The following is a 27,106-nucleotide window of genomic DNA, read 5'->3' as shown; positions in this document are numbered from 1 at the left end:
AAATTGGATCTAAAGGAGCCTATATTAAAACGCTTTTATTTCGAAGCATTCTCGCACTCTGCTACGTACAAATTAATGGCTCTGTCTATTTTACTTGCGGCCAAACACACAATACCTCAGAAGTCTTTTCATCACGCGACTTCCAAGTGCAGGCATACGGAAGAAAGGGCCCCACCCTCCTTCCTGCTTTCTTCCACCCGGGCCTGGGCCCATCTTTACAGTCGTGCTTCAAGGGAGGTCGCTGACGCGCTCGGAGCCCGACGGTGGCAGGGTGAGAGAAAAAAAATCGGGTTTTACACCCCTCCAGTCACAATGGCCTCAAACCCCAAGCCTTGAAAGACTCTCGCTCCAAGGGGTGGCCAACGCTGAACCCGCACCTCCTCAGCAGTATATAAACCCTTGCCCTACCTGGAGCCAGCACTAGTGTGGAAGTCGTGGACCGAGGGAACAGGTCTATTCGTGCCTTGTCTGCGAACTCTGGACATCTGGACTTGCAAAGGCTAGTTGCTCTCCTGTATCGGGCCTGCGATAAATGAAGTCGACCGCCGGAATACTTAACTACGACTTGCAAAGCCTTAATCGTGTTTTCCCAGCCGCAGTGGACTGAACGATAGCGTCGTGACAGCGTGACTGTTAGCAGGTATGTAAGTATTATTTATCTATTATCATCTTAAGTCAAGTCAAAGGCTTTCATTACATTACCTAACAGCGGAATCATTTGCTTGGTTGATCACGTCAGTGAAAATGCGCAAGTAGATATTCCGAAGAATGCTGTTTTATGAGTTTCCACGCGTTTTCATCCACGTCAAGTTTTGATTAGGATCGCCAGGATGGCTTTCCTATTAGAAATGGTGATTTATTATCGTATCATGTACATAATGGAGTGAAATCAAGATAACTCATACGCCACTCTTGTGGATCATAGATGAATTGGTGTTGTTCCTATCTTAAAGCATATAGCTGTGAAAAATATATATGATTAATTGCACATCAGAGGTAATAAAGTTATCTACCATTAGTGGTATTAATATCTTAATCAAGACTACAACAGTCCACCGATCTACCTACGGACCCTTAACTCGGGTATAAGTCGACATGGTGTGGTCCGCTTGGGTAATTCTCACTGGTGCCTTAACCGTGCTCGTCTAAGCCGATGTTTGACGGATTCTTCCCCATCTTGCTCCCGGTGTGCCCCCATGTGTCGACCCACAGACCCTTAGCTAAAGAGAGGACGATGGATTCTACGTTTTAAACCCACGACGGCACATTCTTACCGCCAAGTAAGCGGTTCCCGTTTGCTCCACTGACAACCTGTACTTGATTGAGTATGGTGCTCTCGGGTTTGCATCCGGGTGAATTTGTCTATTTTCTCCAAATTTTCGAGGCCCGACTCGTTCCTCGTCGTCAGGGAATGACCCGTTTCACCCAGCTGAAAACCCGAGAAAAAAATTATTCATTCTATTCTCGATATCACTAACTGCACTCTTGCACCTAATGCCACAATTTTAAATTACATGATTGATTTCAAGTGTTACCATTTCTTGCCAACTGTTTTAAAATCTGACTTCTTCCGTGTCAACCCCACTTCCACCCCACATAAACCACATCACCACCTGCCCTTCTATCCGCCTCTCCCTCCCCAGATTTTTATACTTCAATGTTTGGACCCTCACTCTAACCTGTCCCCCCTTCCCTCATCTGGTCCGCCTTCAACTGTTGTCGGATATACAAGGCTCGACATTATAAGTGCTCCTTCTGTTTATCTTGATAATGACGCTATAGCCGTCGAAACTAGTATAATTGCTGCAAATAAAAGTTTGTGGAACAGTACTGGGTTTTTTGCTTCACCATGGATTCAGTGTATTCGCCGGGAAAGCTACAGATAATTAATTATTTTTAACCTGTGCTCGAGTCGAGGATACTCCGGTCTGTTTAAAAATTGGTGGCCCCTGCGCGGACGTCGATTTTAGGCTTAAAGAATCCATTTGGAAGAAGTAACTACCGTCCCACACGTACCGTATACCTATGTTAGAAAAATTCCATATTTCTTAAAACTTGACTTCATTCAAGGTCCGTGCTTGACTCATTGTCGGTCGGAAGCGCTTCGCCCCCCCTCCCTCCGAAGTTCCCCCACCACAACCACTTTCCCCTCCACTCACTCGAGTGCTGCGCATTCAAGGACCACCTAGGGTTGACAGGTCTGTGCAATGCTCATTCTCCATAACGAAGGCCCCACTCCGTCATGTAGAGTCTTGAATTTGCTTCCATTTCGCTCCATTCGAAATCTGTTTTCAAAATTGTCCGCAACACGGTGGTAAGCGCAGGGCGATGTTTACTCCCAATTTTTACAGTGGAGTGTTAGAACTCGCAATGGACAGAATTGAAAAAGAGGTGCATCCGTTGGATCCGATCACCTCGGATGCAAATTGTGGCCATCACCTCTACTTGTAGTGTACTACTCAGTGAACTTCGCATTGCTCTACCGTCAGTGTAATGAGCAGTGGCGTAGCTATGAGGGGGATGAGGGGATAGATCCCCCCCCCTCCTGAAAGCCTCAGGGAAATAAAAAAGTTATTTAAAAACTTTTGTCTAGTTGAAACATTCTGAATCTGTCTGTTCTACAGTCTATCTCTCTTATTTTAATTACCAGATCTGATCTACCGCAGTATATTGGCGTTCGTAAGATAGTGTTAACTTCGTCAGAGAGGCCACGGCTCTTGAATTTATCTAAAAGATTTAGTCTATTTTTCAATCTAAATGGGCGTGTAAATGCAAATGCATAGCTGCAAGTTCCAAAAGGGAGAGAAGTTGTATTTGTCATAAAGCGTTGTGCTCCCCACTGTAAAAACGCCCCTCTCTCTCGGGGGGTATTCCTTACTTCCCGGAGCCAGGTCATGAACCCCCCCCCCCCCCCCAATTTGATGCCGAATCCGTCCCTACTCTCGACCAGTTGTATTTTGTCCTTTTTCGTGAAGACTAAAGTTTCTTTATACACACACGAACAGTGGCGTAGCCAGGGAGGGGCCGGAACCCCCCCTGGACCGGACCCCCCCCCCCAAATTTAAAAACACAATTATTTTCCTTCATAAAAGAAAACAAAATTCATGGTTAAATAAAAACACAGTACTATTCCACAACCTTATATTTTTGCAGTCTACTAGTTTCAACGTTACAACGTCATTATCAAGACTAACTCTTGGTTAGTCTTGATAATGACGTTGTAACGTTGAAACTAGTAGACTGCAAAAATATAAGGTTGTGGAATAGTACTGTGTTTTTATTTAACCATGAATATCTCATCGTTCCACCAAGTAACGCCTAAATCGGTTGATTTTTTATTAGAAAACAAAATATTGAAAAATCGTGAATTTAAAAAATACTTCTTTAACAAATTAAGTTTTTCGATTATAAAAAGGATTAAAATTAGTTTAAAACCCAATATTTAGTACCCTGTTTTTCAAAAATTTCCCCCCTGATTTTGGACCCCCCGAACGAAATTCCTGGCTACGCCACTGCACATGGAAGTTCCAATCGCCACGGCGCGTTTTCGATTCACCTTCGTTATCCGTCGAAAACAAATTATCCTCACATTAACATCACACGCACGCGCTTCATATCAGGTTTGTATTGGCCACGATCGGTTTAATAGCTTGTTTTGCAATTTCATTTGCGTGTTTATTGTCATTTTCCTGTTACAATACCACGATATGATCGTAATTTAATTGTTTTCTATGACACGATAAATATTGAGTAAATACCAATGGTTTTGGAGATGTTTCCCCGTTTTACGCATCATGACCCTGGGAAATTTTTTTTTTGGAGAGCAGGAGTGGCGTTTCCTCATTTCGCCTAACTTCCACGCAGAAGCAAAGGCGAGTGTGGTGCCGGGGTGTATGTATTGACAATAGCCATATTAGAAAGTGGTGGCGGAATAATAGCTCTTTAGGCTGTTCGGCTGCAAATAAAACCGAAGCGATGCTACGTGCCACAGAAATAATTGACTCCAACTTTTATGAAATAGGATATTCGAGAATCCAGACAAGCAATACGCCAACTATCGGCCGAATTCGGAAGTAAAGCTCTGAGGCAATTCCCTAAGGAAACCACGCTGACAAATCATTGGCATTTCTGGGGATTGACTGATTTTTCTAATATATGTTTGGTATTAAGCTGTCATAACGTGTTAAGTAATATATTTTATGCATTCATATTCATGCAAAATTTCTTTTAGTTGCCAATAATTTCTATAATTCATCATTTACTGGGGCGGTGCGGTGGTTTGTTTGTTTAATGCACTTGGGGTATCCGACGTGTTGCACTTCCTCTTTTCTAACCTGCTAAGAATAATTTTTCATCGGATTCACGTATTTATGGTCATTAGGAACCCTTTGAGTAATCACCGTGAGATAGTAGAGGATATTTCAGCAAAAAATTATTAATACTTTAGTCTTAACTGCTATTTGTTCCCGTAGGAATCGAAATACCTCCTCAAAGTCGATAAAAGCCTTCCTTCATGGTTTCTACTTTAATTTTCGCAATGGTTCGACGACTCATCCTATTTTATTCGACGACACACCTGAAGGTAAAAGTCACTTGGTTGAAAGGTAGTGGTCTTTCAAGTGGAGACTCACTCTCGCCTTCGGCAATGCCGTGCTGTCCCGAATTTCCAGTGCCGCCAGAGGAACCTCCGACGTCGCGTCTCGTTCTCTGAGTGGGTGGGGGTGTATCAAGAAATTCCTCGGCGGGTCGCTTTTGAGCCATCGCGCTTCTCCTCAGCATGTCACGTCAATCCCCTATAAACACACGATATCCAATCAGCCGTCCCAGTAAATGATGAATTATAGAAATTATTGGCAACTAAAAGAAATTTTGCATGAATATGAATGCATAAAATATATTACTTAACACGTTATGACAGCTTAATACCAAACATATATTAGAAAAATCAGTCAATCCCCAGAAATACCAATGATTTGTCAACCTTAGGGAATTGCCTCGGAGCTTTACTTCCGAATTCGGCCGATAGTTGGCGTGTTGCTGGTCTGGATTCTCGAATACCCTAATCATAAATACTCTACAACTCTATGACCCTAATTATCACAACAATATCCCCGATGCGTCGGCCATGTTGGCAAATTGCGTCACTGCATTCAGCGCCGCTATCGGTGATTTGAGTCTCGAGTAGCCAGAATGTGAAACTTCGTAACATTCCTCTCTTATATTTCTTTACTCATCATGTGGTTTCATCATTATCATACCGTTGTCAAGGGAATGCAAAGAAGGAAAGACCAAACAAAAAATATTAAGATATTTCAAAAGGCAAATTAATATGATACTACTATTAGGTAGGTACTCTTATTTGGCAGGGGGTACCTACGCACAAATGAATATGCACAAGTATTTCAACCTCATTGCATATCTCCGTAGAGATGATTCTTTCCTTTGCACATTTCATCTTTTTGCCGAGCCTGAATTGCACGTTCCTTTACTCCGTCCCTTTGTGTGATAGCTTTAGCGATAGCTTTTCAGGGACAAAAAGAGAGATCGCTCTAGAACCAATAACGGATACAGAAAAGAGTTAAGGGGAGGGGGGCGCAAAAGATACTTTGAGTACCAATTCTTTTTTCGTAATGAATAATAATCAAGTTATAAGCTAAATTTAAGATGGTTTTATTTAAATCTATTATACATATACCGCATATACAAGACTATCTTGTGGTATAAAAAAGTTACAATTGTGGTTCTGCAATGTTCGGCAATTCGGACAGCTCCGCAAGGGGAGGGGCGCCTCCACATATGTATCCGCCACTGACACTACCCATCATTTTCTGAATCACCCGCTCATTCCACCTTCCCTTTTTCCATCGCTTTTTTCGTAGTGGTCACTGTTTACTGCTGCCATTCCATCAAAAGGCAAACGTGGCGTGACAATTCCGGTTGGCGATCGTGCGTTCTCGTTGGCAGAAAGACTTTGCCAGTGGTGGTTTGAGCGACGGCCTAGGAGTCATGCTGAGCGTTGGAAAAAGGATGGGATTCCCATTCCATAAACATCTATATAATACCCTACGAGCCACCTCTAAGGTGCTTGGCAGGGGGTGATCAATCATCAGCATGCAGCATGCAATTGGAGTCCCACATGCACACCAAACGGTCCAAAAAACTAACGCATACTAACAAATTATAGTAACACATGCTGTTAGAAATAATAATAAAATTCAAAAATATGCATTAAATTATACATAAGTTAATAGGCTACACTACAAGTCATCCAATTTATTTGTGAATTCTAACGCTGCCGCTGTAATCTCTTATTGCTCGTGGAAAAAAACATCCTGAATCCGTCCGTTTTACAGTCTATCTCTTTCATTTTAGTAATGTTATCTGAATTATCGTAACATAGAGCCATCGCGGAAGATTATCGCGTAAAAAGGTCAAGTGTCCGCCACCACTGGAGCGATCGGTGGGGCTAAATTGGGAAGGAAAAAATGGTCGTATGATTCAGGCTTTACTTTCTCAGGGCGATCACTTCAGTTCCCTGGCTTACGTGCATAAGCCACTCGTGAATAAGCTCTTTATAAGCCACTAGCACTTATCTCCAGGCCGTCTATTCTCGTTCTCCTTTCGCCCGGGTCTTCGCTTCGCCAAGTCAACTCCAAGTGAAGCGAAAAGTTTCGACCCGATTTTTCTCGTTCTTTTCGCCTTTCGCTTCAGTTCCGGTGACTACGTTCTCTTGGCGAAATATTTTGACGTAAGCAATGACGAATTTCCCTTAAGTCAATGAGTATAATATAATTTCAGCGATCAACCCACTTAACCTCCTCAGTCCGAAACGATTGAATAGCGCGAGGCCCTTGGTAAGTTCAAATCATGCTTCTAAAATATATTATGTCATGTTATTTTTATTGCGTGAAACTATCATTTTGCCACATTTAGTATGGCTGTAAAATATTGCCAATTCATAAGTCGTTTTCCGCAGTTGAACATAAAACCATTCTCTTTTTTTCATCTTTTTCTCAGATGTAAACGATGAGTCCAAAAGTCATTCTGGTGAAACTTATGGGATAGCATTTTCAATTGTAACCTAACCCAGATAGTACAAAATAAGAGATTTTTCTGTTTATTATGGTTTTCTTACGAAAGAAAATATTTAGAAGAGTATCATACGCTAAGGAACTTATTAAAGGCAAGAATAAGATTTTAGGGAAGAATAGGTAAGGAATGCAGTAAAATATTCTCATATTAACACAATTTTCTTATGTTGGATGAACACCATAGACGTACTACAAAACCTATGCTGCCTAGAGCTCTGCCGGACATGAATTTTAAGCCTGATAGTGAAATTCAGTGAGTCTTCATAAGAGCTGGGGCATGATTCTGGTTCTTTCTGGATATAACCAATGCGATTTGTGGAAAAGATTGGCGAACGGTGACTGAATTCGTATTTTCGTTTTCATTCGCTAGCTATTTGGCCAGAAAAGCTTCGCTTCGTCCCTCTGGCGACGAAAAAGTTATTCTCGCTCTGTCTGGCGAGCATATAGCGAATGTAAACATTCGCCAAGAGCGAATTTCGCTAACGGCGACAGTGAAGTCGATCTAGCGGCTTGGCGAAAGAATTGATGAGAGAACGACTCGTGATTTAATTACAGGTATATACCATTATTATGTTATATTTTTGATCCCAATTAGTTTAATTGTTATTCAGATGCTTGGCATACAACCTGTTGTTTTACTCGTCTTATCGTTCTACGAAATTCAATAGATGGGATTAAAAGTCGGTTTGCATTTGAATGAACCGCAAAGCTTTTGTTTTGGAAGCCAATTGTGTTATCGTGGGGGTGCTATTATTCTGAGCATGTAGATGTGTTGGATTGCTTGAGAAAACTTGTTGTTTCGGTTCTTATGCTCAGGAACGCTTCATCGGAAATAATAATAAAGAGACTGACCGGAGCTTTCTCGTATAAGAGCATATAATTTGGTAAATAAAGTAGTGGTGTAGTAGATAGCTCGGCTAGCTACCATTATCATGGCTGTTAGGTCGATTCCTGCCATGGTATTTTTTTTCTCTCCACCACAAGAAAAAGGTTCGTACATTAAGCTTTTCATTTTCAAAGGAAAGTCACTTCAATTTGTCAAAATATTTTCTATGTACAGGAAAATCTATCATCAGTTGTTCAGCTCTTATAAAGACACACTGCATTTCACAATTAGTCTTTAAATTTATGTCTGGCAGAGCTTTAGGCATCATAGAATGTGTAGTACGCTGCTATGCCGTCTTTGGTGTTCATCCAATACCAGTAAATTATGTCTATATGAGAATATTTGACTGTATTTCTTACTATTCTTCCCTAAAATCTTATCCTTGCCTTACATAATTTCCTTAGCGTACGAAAAGGTGCTTATCATTTTCTTCCGTAAGTAAACCATAAGAAACAGATATCTCTCTTATGTGCCATCTGGGTTAGGTTAAAATTGAAAATATTAACCCATAACTTTCACCGGAGTGACTTTTGGACTCATCGTTTACATCTACGAAAATGATGAAAAACAAAGAGATCTTATGTTCACGATCGGTTTTATGTTCACGATGGAAAACGACTAATGAATAAGCAATATTATCCAACAATACTTAATTTAGCAATTTGATATTCTCACGCAATAAATATGGCATAATATATTAAAGAAATATGATATGAACTTACGAACGTGCTTCGCGCTCTTCAATTGTTTCGGACTCCGGAGGCAGTGTGTTGATCGCAGAAATTATCTCGTCCCCATTGACTTACGGGTATCAGTCATTACCTACGTCACATTATTTCGCCAAGAGAACGAATTCACCCGAACTGAAGCGATTAGCGGGGGCGAAAAGAACGAGAATAATCGCGGAGAAAATTTTCGCTTCGCTTCGAGTCGCCGCCGTGGCGAAGCGAGAACACGGGCGAAAGGAGAACGAGAATCACCGCCCGGAACAACTGATAATATATTTTCCTTTAAGTAGAAAATGTTTAACGACTTCACGAGACTTGCTGGTGAAGATGTAAGCATAGTATGCGAACGTTTGTCTTGCGGTGGAGAGAGAAAAAAGTGACCATGAGAGGATTCGACCTCATGACCTCCATCTGCGGAGCAAGAGCGTCGGATATGAATCGCTCAGGAGATGTAAAATATCTTACACCTGATATCGATAAATATTTCTTTGGTTTGTCTACTACGCTGCACTGCCTACGTATGATTTTTTTGAATGCATATTGAATATATAGTAACGATTGGACTTTAAACAGTGGCATGTGATAAATTAAGCTTTAATTTATTTTAAGTTTAGAAAGGAATGATAAGAAATTTTTAAGTTAAAATTGGTATTATAAATTAAAATGACTATTTTGAAAAAGATGTTCAGGGATTTATTCAAAAACGTACTTCAGGCACGTGGAAGTTTGAAATTACTACCCTCCACAAACTAATTCAAATAACTTTTACAAAATCTGCGTACTCAAATGAACTTAACTTTCTTATTTAAATAAATAAAAGATCGTAGCACTTTTTCACAAGAATTTTTGATGCGTACTACGCGTTTCGGCTCACTGAGTCATCAACTGACCGTACAAGACACTACAAAACATTTGAGAATCCCTTTTATACCCTTGAGAAAGGAGTAGGAGAGGATTTGACATCTTTGAGGAAGGTGATGGGAACGGGCGTACAGACACAGAGTAGAGACAGTGGGAAAATATACAACTACGGGATGTGGAGAACCCATGTTGGAAGGAGGGCTCTAGTCATAGCTGTAAAATGACGACACGTGGGGAAAAACCATAGCAAAACGGGAGGAGGGGGGGTGTTGAGAAGAGTGACAAAAGGTTAGGGTAAAAAGAGAGGCCGCGTGTCTTTAGAAAGGGAGAGGAGTAAGTAGCTACGCAGGAAAAGAGGCGGGGGTGAGGAGTCCCTTTGGGTTATCTGAGGAGTGAAAGTTAGCGGGGGTACAAGGGAAAAAATTGCCAGGAAAAGAAAATGGTCAAACACAATACGGAGAGAGGGTGGGCGGACGGTAAAACACCCCGTGGATTTTGGGGTTACTTAAGGCGTGGGTGAAGAAAGAATTTCACCATTTGTTTTCGGGAATGGTATCTTTAGGAGAGGAGAGTGGGTGAAAAACACTTGCTCATTCATGAGCTTATTCATATCACTCTGTACAATTTCGAATAGCTCTAAAACATCAAGTCTTGTGCCCTTATTTTCTAAATGTAGAATTACAGGTTGAAAATGACAACGATGCAAAGTCTGTAGTAAGTGTTTGGCGAGAAGTGACGTTTCATCCCCATTTTTCCAGCTCCTTCTGTTCTTTCATTCTGGTAATGAAACTTCTGCCTGTTTAACCGATGTAACACATGTTGCATGATTCACAATTGACTTTGTAAATGCCAGATTGATGTATGGAATCTATTTTGTCTTTGTTACGACACAAAACCTTACCGAGAGTGTAGGGGCTGTAGAAAGAAACATTGAATTTATTTTTGGGGAAATTGCGAGCAAGCCTATTTGAAAGATTCCCCACAAACAATAGCCGGCACGATTTTTTAGATTCATCTGTGATGAGGGGAAGGGAGCAAAGCTGTGAAATGGCTCGCGTTTTCAACTTTCTCTGAAGCATTTTGGTAATATTTACACTATAGCCATTTGAAACTGCAGTTGATTTAATATTGAAAAGTTCACAATTGAAATTCACAGCATTTAACGGTAGATTAACCAATCTATGCAACATGGAATGAAATGAGGATAATTTTTGGGAGGTTGGATGGCATGAGTCACTTGGAATGATTGTATCGCTATAGCAGGGTTTTCTATACACACCAAATTCATTTTTGTCACCAACTATGGATATGGAGAGATCAAGAAAGTTTATTTGCTTATAGGATTCTATTTCCTCTGTGAAAGTAATGTTAGGATGTTGGGTATTTAAAAGATTCAGAAAGTTATCTAATTATCTTACACTTCCGGTCCATCAGCAGATGATGTCGTCAACATAATGGTACCAGTATCTGGATATGTAGCATGTTGGATAAAAGTGGATGCCCGGAATCAAATAACTGGCATTCTAAATTGTCCATATATATTTCAGCTAACACAGGTGAAAGAGGGGAACCCATGGCAAGGCCGTCTGTTTGTTGATAAAAATTCTTATTATATAGAAAATAATTTTGGTTCGCACATAGTTCCATGAGACGGTGAAGTTCCCTATACACACTATTGTCGATGTTGCAGTCTTCCAGCAAGTCTCTCGTAAGTAACAAGGTTTTTTGTACAGGTACAGAAATAAATTTTTTACATCAAATGAAACTAGCTTGGCGTTTGGAGGTAACGTAGGGTGTTGAAGTTTCTGTGACAAAATGGTGGAGTTCTTAATGCTATATTTTGGAGAAAAGCCAGATAATTGCCTACAAATGATATTTAGTTTGGAGGACAGCTTATAGGACGGTGAGCATATGCACGACACTACTGGACGAACAGGCGTTCCATCTTTATGAATCTTAGGAAGGCCATTAAATCTTGGAGGTAGAGGACGCATTTGAAGTAACTTCCTTTTCTCACTGTCACTGAATAAATTAGAGTAGGAAGATAGAGCTATTTTAACACTTTTTTGGAATTTATCTGTTGGATCACGGGAAAGAATCACAAATGAGGTATCCTCCAACCAATTGTCACATTTGGTGGTGTATGAGGCCTTGTCAAGTATTATCACGCTGTAACTTCCACACTTGTTGAACTTAACTTTCCTTCACCACAGTAAAAGTAGAACTGAGGGTATGATGCACATTTTAAAAAAGCTAGAAGTTCCCGTGGAAATGCCCCTTAATTCTGTCAAAGGCTACGCTCCGCGGTGTCATGAAAAGACCGTTTTCGCAGTAGAATCCTGGGGGTCAGGGATCGGAGAGTAAAAAAAGGTATAAAAATCTCAGCTGGTGTCTCTCTGGTGGGTCTTTTTGTATGAGTCCCGGGAAAACAACTCACTTTTTCGAGTTTTGAACGCTTTTAATAGAAGCATGTTCTTCGAGCGTATCCAAAGAAAACGATATGAACTTCAATGAAACGTACACTTACATTGCCTGAAAATCCTCCACTGTCTTCATCATAGACTATTTGAGAATCGGTGTCTTGAAGCAAAACATAAAAACGGTGAATACTGAGCGTTAAAACCCATAGTTTCAATAATCTTACCGCGTCGCGTCTAATCCAAGCCTCGACGCGCGGAGACGAACCCTGCCGCGCGATCGAAAAATCAATGTTATTTCCGGCGTCGCAAATTTATTTAAAAGATAACTGCATACACACCTCAATAAATCTTCAAAAAATGCTTTCATATAAGTTACTCCGCGTGACTTTGCCGAAAACTCATTTGAAACTCTACCTAAATGTAAAACTTTGTCGAAAAACAGTGTCCGCCATTTTGTAACTGCACGGTAACAATTTATCGATGATATTCTTTAGGATTACGGTAAATTAAAGAAAAAACCCTATGCCAACAGATTATGTGGTTTTTTATTCCGCAAGAATCCACCTAAAACTTCATCATCTACGTACTTAGGAAGATTTTCAGAGAAAATTGAAGACGGACGTTTTATGGAAATTTGCTCATGTTTGAGCCTCTGTATCTCAGTAACTGGTGGATCTATGTCAAATGAAGTATATATCCATACATTTTAATCATTTTTAAGTATACCTGCGAAGTTTCAAGTTTATAACATAAAAAAAGCCATTTTGTAATTTTGTTCGGCTTTTTCCGATTTCCGCCCACTGTGCGCCGCCGCGATAGGAGCCCGTCGATGCCTTCGGGGAGAGGATAGGTGTGGAGGGTAGGGGATAGGGACAAACCTGCGTTGCCGTGGGGACAACGGGGCCCGCTACTAGCGAGACCATTACTTGATTTACCAAAGAAATTTGCAGATTTTTCTATGAGAAGAAAAATCCATCGATCATTTAGTTGGATAAGTGTATCTCATCAGGGAGCATATCACATAAAACTATTTGCCATTTTGTTCCGTTCAGTTGAGAAACAACTCATAAGATTTGGCATTTAGTTAAAATTATGCCGGTAATAAACGTTATATGTTATTCGGGAAAATCATAAATAGACGAACATGTGCTTAAAAGTTAGAAGGTTATCTGTTATAGATTAAGGTGTTGCATTATCGCCAAACGAAACGTATTTGGAAGAGTATCGTGAAATGTTATGTTTTTAATGATAGGCTTTTAAGGGGGCATTAGCTGATTAAGACTTCTTCCACTCTTCCTGTCCGACCTTCCTGATGTAGCGTAAACAAAGTGGAATTGGTCACCTGAGTAAACCTATCAGACGACCAAGATTATTTTTGTCATCATCTAATCATACTTTAAAAACGATGTAAATGAAGTGTAGAGTATCTAAATGTGGTAGCGGTACTGGCTCGTTGAAAGTCACATCGACGAATACACTTCACGCCTTCATTAAATTGTACTCGTAAATATCACCATCGTCCGTAAACTTAAACGTATGTCACATTCGTGGAGTTTTAAAAATCATTTTACAAGATGGAGAAATTGTTTACGTTTGATAAGCGTGAGTAAATGTTTTTGTGTTCGACAATTAACTCTTAATAGAACTTACACAGCGTATGATGCTTCATGCTCTTTTGTACTTGATCATTATCATATTAATTTGATTAGGGTGATTTGACAGCCTTCTTACGACCAAAAACATTTATTATGGTTAATGTAGCTCAAAATAAGCATCTGCCAAAACCGTAGCTCATTTGTTTATGATTCATGCTATTGATGATTCTATGATTCCTTTCATCGCGATAGCGTCGGCTGAAAGCCCCAAAGTCGAATTTATCCCATTTTAATTCAAATCAATAGTTCCATCACCCTTGCCTTTTTGAATCTTTTACTTAAATAGAACATATCACGCCAGCTACGCTCCTGTTTATTATTACTCTTAATTTTAATTGTGAAATTGCTTGTGTGTTTCTCAAAAATTACCTTCGCTTACTTTCAAGAGGAGTGTCCAAAAACCGGGTCTCAGACTTCAATCAAACTTTGTTGTGTTGTATAACATAATGATTTTTAAAAATAATGAAATTCTTCGTCGCCCATCAGAATAGGGGATTTTTACTCCGACAAAGGCTTAGAAAGCACGATCTCCGCCACATGTGCCACTGTGTCGACTTCTGACGTCAACACCTTGTTCACTTAAACCCACCCCTAAGTTTGCTTGGAGAAAATGGCTTGGTGTGTATCTGGCTAACACACCTGACCGGTAATCGGGAGATTTGGGGTCAAATATTTTTTCATGGCGAACTTCATCCTTTGGTGTACTTAATATAATATTTGAAACTAGGCTTCCGAGTGAAAAAATGGGAAAACGTCTGACGCTACTGCATTGAAGAAAAAGATTTTCGCGAGGGAGACAAAAAAATTTCAGTGAAATCATGGAAATAATGATGACTAGCAGGCTTTTGTAATGAAAAGTAGAAACAAATTATGAGAAAAAGTATTGCATGCGAGAATCGAACCTATGATCTCCGGATAAGATACGAGCACCGTAACTACCATTCTACCACTCCCTTTGAATCGTGTGGTATTTCTAAAGGAATATTTTAGAACTGGAAATGTTTAACTTCGATTTTTGTTAAAAATATTGGTTATATAAACCCATATGGGGGGTAATTCGTGGACCGCTCCCGATGGACTACAAGACTATAAAGTTTGATTGAAATCTGAGACGCGGTTTTCGGACACTCCACTTGTTAGCCACTGTAAAATTATGTCTTTAATATACGGGGGTGCACTCCTTTAAAACAAAAAAGTGAAATAAAAAAATTGCTGACTTTTTCAAAGCTTCATAAAAGTCGGTGACGGCAGTGTTAGGTCCTCGCCTGCCGCACTGAAGGTAGCTGGTTCAATCACACATTCAAGACCTGAATAGGTTGCCTCTATCCAGGGAATGTATCCCTGTGATGTGAATGGATCCCTGGAAATGTGTGATCACCTATTTTATGGTTAATTGTTGAAAATGTAAAGACCTTATTCGGGGGTAATTGAGATATAGGAATAAAATATATAAAATGAAAATTCTAATGTTTGATGTATTTGACAGCTTTTTTATTCTCTATTTACGATTTTCTATAGGAAACCATTTTCAAATCCTGCAAAATCTCCGAATTCAAAGGATCGGACGGCATGAATAATTATTCTCGCGGAGCGAATCCTCGGCCTATCCACGGACGACCTCAGCCTCCGAGGAACAGGATTGCAATTGGCGGAGAATCGCCACCGCATTCAAGCCACAATGCCACACGAAGCGCATCGGTGCACATCGCCAGCGATTCTGAAGATTTGGCGGACTCCGAAATTGATATTGACATTGACACGAACACCGTCGTGGATTGGCTGCAAGAGCTCAAGGACGCTCCAATGAATTCCAAAGAGTTTCCTTCAAAACAGGAAATCGGACAGAACCAAAACCGTCACCACCCGGTCGGAGCTTCCACGTCTATGCTCAAGTCAGATTGCAACCAAAAGAAGCAACGAAGGATCAGCAGGGTTCACTGCCGACACAACGGAATAAGAAGAGAGATGCACAAAAGACGCATTTCGGCCCAAAGGCTGATCGAGAAGCGCTATTCCGATAAAAAATCACAAGAAATCAGCACATCGTTTGCTAAGGTAATTAAATTATTTATTTTAACTGTCTCCGCTTTCTTATTCCAACAAAATGAGTATTTAATGCCATTAAAGAGTCAAATTACGAGCCTTATTCTCGTATTCTCTTTATTCTCTCGTATTCTTAGAACTCGTATTCCTTAATGTTTAGCTATAATTGTAGTAATTTCAGTCCGTAGAAGAAATTTTTACATTTTTTTCTTCTGGTGAGATTATCTAAAATAGCCGATGCATTAATATCTAATGGTAACTTGAGATAGAGTTTAAATTTTTTCTTTATATATCCAGCAGGCGAGAAAAAACTCGTGCTTCGCTCGGTCTGTTATCCTTGAACAACTTACCCAGTTGAAAACCAGAAATAAATCGCTTAGCTCCTTCAACGGAAAGTATTAAATGTTCTATCGTTCTATGAATATGTAACCTTCTTTTAAGATAGTACATCAAAATGCAATTTTATTCTTTCCAGTGATGTATATTTTTTCTCCATATTTATCAGAACTTAATTTTTATTTCGTAAAATCTTATAACCATTTCAGAATTATTTTTAATCGTTAATGAGTTACGATAGTAATATTCTTTAGTGCTCTCTCCTGATTTGTGCGCGGGAAAGTGCGTTTCATATAAATATGAATTTTTTCACACAAAATCCAAGGAAAATCTCAATCTCGTAAAGCCAGAAGTAGTAGCAAAAGTGTCATCGTAATCCATCAGCAGTGACTAACGAAAAGGCATCATAATCGCTGCCATATTTGGTTGCCATAATTTTTGTGTTTCCATTATCGGTACTACCATTTTTCTTCCATCTCGATGTAGATGATGAGCGGCTAAATATTAGGAAAGTTATCAAATAAATTCTTTTTGGTACTTAAAATATAATGAGAACCTCTATTTTTATTTATTTATCATTTACTTCCTAATAGGGTCCTGTATCTGTACCACATAAATTTCGAGCTCCGAGGGACCACACGCATAATCATCGCAGTGCTATTAGCCCACTTCCAATCTTTGATCAGCCAATGTCACCGGCAAGTGACGAAGCTACCTCTGAACCATCGGTAATGTGCAACACTGTGGACAGTACGTCTAGCCATTCAGAGCTGTTGGGCCCGAGGCATGAAGACAACGAATCTTTGGACTCAGAGGACCCCGACATTGAGGAAGATTTATCAGAATTGGAAAACAATGTTGCAGATCCAGTTTCGCCTGAAAGGCTTCATCCAACCTCCATCACCGGACGGAGTCTAACCTGCAGAACAACGAAAAGTACAACTAATTTTGTAAAGCAATTGGGGTCAAGACAAAAGAGGTTCCGTTCCAGAGAGGTGGGAGGTTTCATCGATGAGGATGACGTTTCAGCTCATCGCCAGCGTATTGATAACAAAAACACAGCCAAGGGCTTTTCTAATATCAAGGGGAAGTTCGCGTCTAATTCGTCTACAAAGCCATTAACGTCCCAGCTCAAAGGAGATTCTAACCGAAGTGGACTAAGTAACGTCAGGAAGCGTTGCTACCTGCAGAACCAAAAGAAGAGGGCAATAAACAACATGAAGACGGGGGCAGCTCAAAAAGAGTTTTCGCGACCCGTGGGAACAGCTGGACTCCAAAAAAAGGCTTTACATCATTCAAAGGTAGGTTAACCGTTAACCTCAATCTTAAGTCATAGTTCTTTGTGGTCCAGCAATCACTAACAGGAAACGAAAAGTCCTTTTGTAGATATAATCGTTGATTGATTTTAGAGATGGATCGTCAGCTAGATTATAACATCCGATGTCATATTGCAGAAAACAAAGTAAATTCCTTAAAACAAAGTCCTTTAATCCTTAGAACAAATTCCTTAAAAATTGCATTTATTTTCCCCTGATTCTTTATCAAAAAGTAGTGCCTTGTATTTTAAGCACTAAACAGTTGTGCATGATTTCCGTTATCGCACTTAAAGTACCAAAATCTTTTCAGATAAGTAGTCACGGGCACCTTTCTATTCAGCCAAAAAAAGTACCAATGATTTATTAATAAATTAAAAAAGACATTATTAATAGTTTCAATATATGATAACAATATTTAATAATTTATTCATCTATTTATCGAAGATGGAAAATAGGTGAGTTATTAGTTAAAATGTACTTGCACACCAGTGTAATCCTTGTTGAAAAGCAATTAATGTCCCATACATATGGAGTTATAAGCATTGAATTATGATTCCCCACATTATTTTCAATATTCTTGAACCTATAAAAAATTGTATTTTGAGAATTTTCGTTTGCTAAGGTGATGCACTTATTGAATGTATGATAAGATACGGGTATTGAATATTGAGATATTCTAAATAATTATTCCTGATGATAAAATGATTTAAAAAGTTGGTATCCTTCAATATTTTTTTCATCAGGGTCCTAAAAATAAATCGGAGAAGCATGCAAACCAAAGGAACGACAGAAATAATTGCTCAGATGACTTCACCAAGCAATGCATCGCTGAACGACCTACATTGCCGGAGAGTACCACCACCATCGATGATCCACAGGAATCCCCAGTCAACAACCCAGTTGAAAGTACCTACAGCCAATCAGTGAACGTGGGTATGAGACCTAAGTCCAGTAGTTCTAAAGGCTCGAGCTGTTCAAGTATTAGGAAGGATAGTTTCTCATCGCCTCACGACCTAAGTTCAGCCTTAAAGATGATGTTTACGTCGAATCTCACAACCGGACTGACTGTAAATGTTGCAGAGGAACACAAGGCCACATCTATCGAAATACCAACTGAATTTTTCCAAAGTCTCCGAAACATAGAAGGCTCAAACCCTATCCCAATTATGGAGTCATTAGATTGCATCGAAGTGAAATTTAAGTTCAAGCGAAAGTCCACATCCGAACAGGAGACAACGTGTAGCCCACTTGGACAGATATCCAAAAGTTCATCAACTGAAGCCCCAATGAAAGTCAATTCACGCACAACTAGAGAACCTTCGAGAGAGACTTCGAACCTTAACCCTTCATTAAATTCATCGAGGTCCCCATCGGCCGAAAGGTCACGTAAATTTGTATCAAAACTCACAACTAGAAAAAAAGAAGCATTCATTTCGTCATCAGTGCCATCGAAGTCCTCGTCCAAAGAATTGCAATTTAAGCATGAGAGAAATCTAATAACCGAACGAAAACCAAGCAATAGCTCATTACCAGAGGCATCAGGTGATTTACCAATAAAAGTACCAATGAAGAGAATTCCGAAACGGATAGCCAGAGAAAATACGATCACTGACCACTGTATGGGCTCATTTAAGTCATCATCAAACGAAGAGCCATTGAAAGTTGGTCAAAAGTTTAGAATTGGTAAAAATTCAGCCTCTGAAATTCCTTTGGAGTCGTTGAAGTCCTCGGCATATGAATCACCATTAATGGATTTACCAAAGCAAACAGCAGGATGCCAAATAACCTCTAAAACTACTACAAAATCACGGAAACGTTCCTTCACAGACGAACCGTCAAAATTATCGGCGAAAATAGAAAAGGAACCATTGCACAACTCTTTTCATTCTACAGAATCATCAAACGTCACGTTGGTCGCAGATGGAGTGGAACTTTCACCAAAATTCACAACAGTAAGTAATTCAACCTCTGATATTTCTCTAATGAAGTCAAAGTTTTTAGCAAGGAAATTCCAATCGCAATTTGCGCCGCAAACTACTCATTCGGGCAACCAAAACTCGAAATCTTCCACGAGAGTCTCCAAGTTCTCTTCAAAAGAAGAGTCAAAACTTGCAGTAAAAGAGAATGCCACCTTCAACACCCTTCAACACAAACAAGACCCATCAAAGTTCTTTAATGACGGAGCACCATCAAATTGTGCACAAAGGCCCTCGGCCGTCCGAAAGCCGTCCAATTTCGTGAAAAAGTTCACAAAAGGGCAGAATCCAACGCCCAAGCACCCGAAAGAGTCACTACAGTTTCGGTCCAATCCGAAAGTTCCGATGAAGGTTGGCATGAAATTCACCACCAGTGAAAATTCAAACTCAAAGCCTTCCACAGGTTCGTCAAATTTTTTGTCCAACGATGTTCCATCAAAGTTTGTGCCGATGGACGTAACTGGAAGTAATTCAAAACCGAACACTACTACAGAGTCGTCAAAGTTCAGCACAGATAACGGTCAAAAGGCAATCACCCCTGGAGAGAGACCAAACTTCAAGCGTTCCAGAGAGACGGCAAAGCTCTCCCACAACATTTTGCCATTGAAAGATGTACCAAAGTTTGCAGGAGGAAATAATTCTACCACCAACCTTCCAGAAGTGTCTGCGTCATCGTTAACCGAGATGCCACTGAATCCTCCCCCAAAAGCAATAAACGGGACGTATTCAGCTTTTATCCCATCGCCGAAGTCGACAAAGTCCTTACACAGCAAAGGCCAATTGAAGGATGAACCAAGGATCACAGCGGGGCAGAATCCTGTTCCAAATGCTCTTTCAGAGGCATCTAAGTCTTCGATCATGAGAGGGCCCGTGATGCCTAGCGCAAACTGCCAAAATAGAAAAAATGCAGCCTATTTTTTTTCGAGAGAGTCATCAAAGGTCTCAACAAACGAAGTGTCATCAAAGATAGTGCCAATTCTCACTCCGTCAGAAAATACTTCATCCAGCCCTCTTTCAGAGGCATCTAAGTTATCCTCAATCGAACTGCCAAATAATACTTTACCACGAGCCACAAACGGAGTCTCTCACTCCGCTACGGCGTCATTTGAGTTCTCAAGCAACAGATTTCCATCCAATATTTCATCAATGCAGACGATTGAAACGCAGCCGGACTTCATTCCTCTTAGCCCTCTTTCAGAGGTATCTAAGTTATCCTCAATCGAACTGCCAAGTAATTCTTTCCCACGAGCCACAAACGGAGTCTCTCACTCCTCTACGGCGTCATTTGAGTTCTCAAGCAACAGATTTCCATCCAATATTTCATCAATGCAGACGATTGAAACGCAGCCGGACTTCATCCCTCTTGAGAATCGATGGCCACTCTCTTCTATGTCAGTTCCGTTGGAACATACCTCGAGGTTCTCCAACGAACGGCCCTTAAGCGGTAATTATTCTTCAGAGCCATCTCAGTTCTCTTATTTCACTTTACCGCACCAGCCTTACAAAATATCCGCAACAGGAGTGAATCCTTGCACAGGGTCATCAAAATCCGCGTTTGTTGATCTATCATCGAATTCTTACCCAAAGCCAACAACCGAACACATTACAACCTTCAACACTCCAACTATGCCATGGAAGCTCGTGCCCATCGACCTGCCACCGTTTTCCTCTAACGCCTCCGCCCGACGGAGTTCAACCCCTAACCTTTCCTTGGAGCCACCGCAGCCCTCACAGGAATATTATGACTACCGAACTGACATGGACTACAGTGGATTGCCTACCCGTTTAGTAAACAAAATAAAGAAAAACATCAACAGGAAAAAGAGGAGGATGGCAGCTCTTAGAAGAATGGAGGAGGAGAATAAAACAACAGGATCCCATCAAATAATTCCATCACTCCAGGAGGTAAGTTAAGTTAATTTAATATATCTCTTTCATTGCTTTGATATTTTGATGTGATTCTATCCTCCTCTGTCAGATAGGAACAGCACTCTCCTATTGACAATTCAATGCATCCTTGGTCAATTCATGAATGATAATCAGGAAATTAATCCTTCTATAGTCATAGTCAGCAGTTGTTAATTTATATCGATCATAACTTATGATAGTTCCGGTAAACTGAACAACACTTTTTTTCCTTTGATAACTTCTTCTGCGACCCCCAATATATTTTTATTAAATTAGGTATGTGTTATACCTTTCACCCAAACTTTTCACCTTGTACCTTTTCCCGCTATACAAGCATTTTTCCATATATTATCCATCCACAACTGGCCATGCCATTTATTCGTCCATAACGCCAATTAATATTTCTGTGCCATAAGTTTTCTCTCTCAATTGACGATGTCGAGTACGTAATATTTTATCCATATTTACTTAAATTCTCAACTTTTTCATATTTCTCACATCTCAAACGTCTGAATTCTATTCGTACCATTTTTCATAAGAGAGCGTTTCAGTAGCATGTAATGGGACACTATCACTTAAGATCCCGACAAAAGATTTATCTAAACCGAAGATTTTCACAACATAAGACTTGTTTCTTATCCTCACTTTTATCTTAATTATTCTGAAGGTACTCATTTAATCTTCCTCTGACAAATAATTTTTATTCATATTAATTAACAACTTAGGCATTTACCTCGAACGAATTACCACTGTGAGAAATGTGTTGATTTAATTTATTTCCATCGGTATGTACCAATTTTACGATTAATTTTGTTTTCTTGGTTGTAAACAACCAAGGTTCTGCTATGGTTCATCTTAATACCTTTTTTATCATTCTGTCTACCTAATTTATCCACACTGATGTCAAAGCCTTAAATTGTAGAATAAAAAAATCAAGGCATATACAATTTCAAGAAGATGGAATGAATTTTCCAGAGAATATTTTCCTTTAAAATTTTCACCCAACACAATATTTACCTTTGCCTGCCTTTGCCTTATACCTCGATTCGATGATTCGATGTATCGCCTGCATGTTTGTAATTTTAAATAAATGTAGAGGTGTTTAAAATTGAAGATGATTATAAAAATAGACTGCTATGAATCTATAAAATAGTTGTTTTCAAAGATTCAAATTAATATTTTTTTAGAAAGGCAAGTTTCCATGGCGGAGAGATCTTTCCATAATAATAGAATGGACTATCTCGATTCTTCACTCTCACAGACCATCCACGAAGTGCCTTCAATCCCGGGTGACGGCACAGATAATCGAGAGCTTCATTCGTCTATAACCTGCTGCAGCACGGTGGCTGGGTCCATTCTCAGTGCCAGGGATACGAGAGGCTTAACAAACTCCGTTGCCGCAAGACACATCTTGCCATCCACTGAAGGCCATGGTGATGATTCATCAGTACCCATGGAACATTCCAGAAGTAAGGAGGCTGGACAAAATCCGGCATCAGACCCTTCGACGGAGCCACCAGAGTTCACGCGCGAAGGTGGTAGCAATCGAAGAGAACGCTATGACGTCAACATTGGTCGTTGCCATCACAATCCGCAGGGAAGGGATATCAACCACCAGAACGAAAGACAGGTACGTGGCGAGTTCGCCAAAACACTAAGGTTAGAAGAATTTCCAACGCATATCATCAAGTTCAGCTTCTTAATATATTTGTTTATAATTTTTTATATAATTTTGTTCATAATTTCTTTATAATTATATATTTTTTAATAATTTTTTGTAGTTCTCGGTTTTCGGGGGTTTACCTGAGGATACACAAATTTCTACGAGCTCTCGGGTGGTTTAATATATAATGCAAATACTCCGATACTCAAAATAAGTTTAAAATTGTGTATGAATCGGGATATAGATGCCAAGTATTTAAGGCACTGTATGGCCAGATGTGCAAAGTCTATGCTACGCAGGTATCCAGGAATACTAGTTTGCTGAGAAATAATTTGTTTTCCGGAATCAAATTCGGTGTTTTCGAAAATTTTGTGTACTGATTTTTCGGAGCTTGGATACAAAATGTCTCAAAAGTATATGATTGTATCCACTCTACATTGCCTGCCTGAGCCCGTAGTTCATATTTTGTATGAATTCTGGCATTGTTTTTGGAAAACAAGCCCATAGAGATGAATTCCTTTAAAATTCAGTAGTTATATCAGTAATAAACGACATTGACTATACCTTTCACTATCGTGCTATGATGACATGAGCACCATAACTTTGAAAGCTGTAGTATCGCTTTTGATAAAAAGGCAATTTTTTTCGGCCATCCAAAATTTTTGATGATTCACATATAACAATCTCCAGACCAAGAATAAAAAGTGCAAACATTTTAATGGATACAATTCTTAATAAGAAGATTTCAAAATTTACCTGCAAAGACCTGGGATCATTTCATTTTCACCATTAATATTTTTAGGGGCCCGCTGTTAAACTGGAGAAATTCTCAACGTCAGAAGATTGCTTGGACAGTGATCAAGACCCAAAACATATCGCCGCTGGACCATCACCGGAAAGCGGCGACACAAGTCAAACAGATATGCAATCATCTTTAACTATCAGTACCACAAAGCAAATGTCAGCACGTCGCCCTTTTTATCCGAGAGACCTGATTTGCTCAACCAAGAGAAAAAACGATTGCCTTATGGCCCAAGAACCTTCTTCCTCTGCATCCCAGTCGAAGGAGCCATCTCCAAATGAGACAAGCGGGCAAAATCCAAACTCCAATCCTCATGTTGAGCCGTTGGAATCCCTCATGGAAGAGATCCATGGATACAAACAACTCGAAGACACCAGCATGAGTAGTTGCCCGCTTGAAGAAAGAAGAGCTTCTATAAGCGGCAATGAGAGGGAAGCGGGTTCAGAGTCCCCCAAAATACCAAGGTTTCAAGAGACGATGCAACATTTCCATAAGGTATTTTCAATGCATATTCGATATGTGAAGACGTTCAATTGGGGCTGAAAAAATTTTTCTCAATACAGATATATGAATGAAATACTGTAACTCCCGTAAGAGGCCAACGCCAGTACTAATCCAGACCTTTTTGGGTGATTATACCAGGCGGTGGCGTAACTAGGAATATGCTTTTGAGGGAAGGGGGGTAAGGAGGGGCCTGGAGGGCAACCCACCCCCCGATGCTGAGGTGGTCCCGGAAAAAAATGACATGCCTGGAAATACATTTTACATCATTTTGGCGCCTAAAATTTAACTTCAAGCAGATGTAGTTATTACATGTGAAAGCTAGACAATAGTTTTTAAGATTTTTTATTTGTCTGAGGTTTTGGGGGGGTTTTGTCCCCTCATCCCCCCATAGTTACGCCACTGATACAGGTATATTCCGGTTATAAAGGTGTTTACGTAATTTTTCAAATTCTCCAGTTTCCAGAGCAACGGATCAATGTAAACCTCCTTTTGTTTACTAGAGAGGGCTCTACAGGCCACGTATGAATAAACCTAAATATCATTGGATATGGTTTTGGTATTTTAATGTAATTTAAATCCATATAAATGTCACTTCATGTGAAAAATGCAAAATGGGTAACAATTTATAGTCATAATTATTTTTTATAGGACCCCATCATCAAAATAGAGGCACCCCCAACTCCTGAGGAAGTTTTGGATGATAATCCGCTAGCTGAGGACTCGCAATTTGCCGACGGCAGACTTCCATCTTCGGGAAGCAGCACAGATAAATCAGGACAACCATCACTAGCACTCATTAAAACAGAGGAAACGCCATTGCTTCGTACCAGGGATCAGAAAGACGTGGAGGGCTCCACGAATGAAGACAGTGGTTCCCTTCCGAATCAGAAACTGGTCGTTCCAGAGGCAAACTCACATTCCCTAAAGGTAAATTTCTCTCACTTTTAATATATTTCATTCTCAGGTAATTCTCAACAAAAAAATATGCCACCATCTTATGTTCATGCCCGGAGGATATGCCGAGGTTTTTTGTTTCTCGCTTTCCATGGCCTGATACCGATCAAACACTATGAAAATGAAATGTCTCGATTTCTCATCAAACAATCATAGACTTAATAGCCTTACAGCGGCATCACAAATCTAATTGCCATTTCTATTGCTGGTGATTTAAATACAATTTGTATATTTTCATCATAAATGTTATTTTCGCGCTAATTCCATCGGAGAAATAACAATGACTAGCCCACCATGCCGAATGAAAATACATATACCCTAACATATTCCTTCATAATGAAATTAACAATTTATCGCAAAAAATTTTGCATAACATGTGGGGAATAAATATTATTTGAGAGGATTTGGAAAATTTGATAAATTGGAAATTCCGGAAATATTATTTGATTGACGGAGAACGGAACTTATTGCTAATCCATATTATTCCGGTTTTTTTTAAACAGGGTGTAACCGTTAAAATGGAATTTTCCGATTCTGGAAATGGGGTGGAGAAAAATCATCAGGTTGAAGATCCAAACGCCGGCAGACCTCTTAGTTCGAAAAGGAGCCAAGTTGTCCAGGTATCAAAGGTACCCCTGCTCCCTACACCGGCAAAGCAATCGCCCGGACTTCGCGCTGGAGATCCGAGGGATTCGGCGGGATCAAGAAATTACGCAAGTGTCTCCCGCCTTACTCAAGAGCTTCCCGAAACGCCATCCTCACCGACGGAGTCTCCTTCAAACCAGACAACGGGGAAGAATCCAAGCGCTAATCGTAAAGTCCCCACGCCCAACGAGTTGAATCGCTTAAGTCACAACCGAAGTAAGAAAGGTGGCAATAAGAAGAAGAGAGGAGTCCCAAGAGCGATATTCCTGCCTAATGGACCAGTGAATCACCTGCCAATACATCCTCCACCCCTTCTTAGCTTATGCCCAAGGCCGATCTGGCTAATACCCCCTGGTCCCCCCACAAATTCATATCCTTATTTCATATCTCACCTCTAATTCAGATCAAAGCGTGGCAGAAAAAATTAGCTACATAAAGAAGGGCTATTAGTGCTGCTATTTTAATCCGGCGCACTCCAGCTCAGAATTTCAAACTCGTCGGCGTCAATAATTGTCGCATAATCAGAGGAACCGATTAGCCAAACTCGGAAATAATTTCAATCGGTGGTGAAAAAATATTTTGAGCTTTTTCCAATGACACCAACGACGGTTTGCCATTCCACTTCCGTTATAAATCAGCGGTGAGTGAATCGTAGACTGAGGGAGAATTTTACCTACTCAATTTTAAATATCATCTGATCGTTGGTCACATTTTCTGGTTTTTCTTTCCACTCCATACAACATAAAAATGTAAACAGATTAAATTTTAAGCACCTTCCGCATTAATGACGAAGTTTTTCACGGTGTTCAGATTTCAAATCGCATTCCAAGTGGATTTGTTAATGAGAGTTAGTTGAGCGTGACCCCATTACGTCCACATAAGATTAAAAATAGCTTTTCCATTGTGAAGAGTCTACTACAAAGGAAATTAGAAAATTAGCTCAAAGCGACAACCATGCGTTCGTCAACCCTTAAAACGACAAAATTTGTAATTCAAAGGTCGTTACGAATCTTTCCGACACAAGAGCAGGTCTGCAGTGTCTCAATACTACATCACCAAAGAGGCAATATGCTCCGTCGCTACAAAGGCTTCTTGTCAACCTATGGAAAAAGTCATTAATACAAAATATAACACATAAGCAGGAGTGAAAGCTTGAATCGCACAATGGAGCTCATCGTTTATATTTTAATTAAAAATATATGTTACCAATGTGTTACTCGGTAGGAAACGAGTGTGTAAATATGTATTTGTTTCAATTTAATTGTTTATTTATTTCTTTCCTTATTCAACAAAAAATTGTAGTAATTTTGAAATAATA

The 27,106-nt window shown here is 39.9% G+C and overlaps 1 protein-coding gene across 4 annotated transcripts; it reads left to right on the top strand.

The window, feature by feature from the left end:
* The first annotated feature begins 413 nt into the window (after window positions 1-413).
* LOC124157225 (signaling mucin HKR1-like) lies at window positions 414-27,106 on the top strand. 4 transcript variants are annotated; one of them, XM_046531778.1, is made up of 9 exons: window positions 414-640; window positions 15,160-15,696; window positions 16,614-17,321; window positions 18,080-20,485; window positions 20,666-21,217; window positions 22,482-22,850; window positions 23,686-24,180; window positions 24,838-25,116; window positions 25,647-27,106. In XM_046531778.1, exons 2-9 carry the CDS (start codon window positions 15,211-15,213, stop codon window positions 26,184-26,186), a joined length of 5,835 nt encoding a protein of 1,944 aa, XP_046387734.1. In that variant the 5' UTR covers window positions 414-640; window positions 15,160-15,210; the 3' UTR covers window positions 26,187-27,106. The 4 variants fall into 4 exon arrangements, with proteins under 4 accessions (XP_046387734.1, XP_046387732.1, XP_046387733.1 ...); XM_046531776.1 differs by having other exon boundaries at window positions 18,080-21,217; XM_046531777.1 differs by having other exon boundaries at window positions 414-644; window positions 18,080-21,217.

Source organism: Ischnura elegans, chromosome 4 (genome assembly GCF_921293095.1).
Source record: "Ischnura elegans chromosome 4, ioIscEleg1.1, whole genome shotgun sequence".
In the NCBI taxonomy this organism is placed as follows: Eukaryota; Metazoa; Arthropoda; class Insecta; order Odonata; family Coenagrionidae; genus Ischnura; species Ischnura elegans.
This window is presented reverse-complemented; position numbering and strand designations above follow the sequence as displayed.

Excerpts from the sequence above, each read along its gene's own strand:
- LOC124157225 (XM_046531776.1), top strand. The coding sequence starts at position 15,211 with ATGAATAATTATTCTCGCGGAGCGAATCCTCGGCCTATCCACGGACGA. Across the intron at positions 15,697-16,613 it reads TCAGCACATCGTTTGCTAAG|GGTCCTGTATCTGTACCACA; the intron begins GTAATTAAATTA and ends ACTTCCTAATAG. Across the intron at positions 24,181-24,837 it reads CGATGCAACATTTCCATAAG|GACCCCATCATCAAAATAGA; the intron begins GTATTTTCAATG and ends TATTTTTTATAG.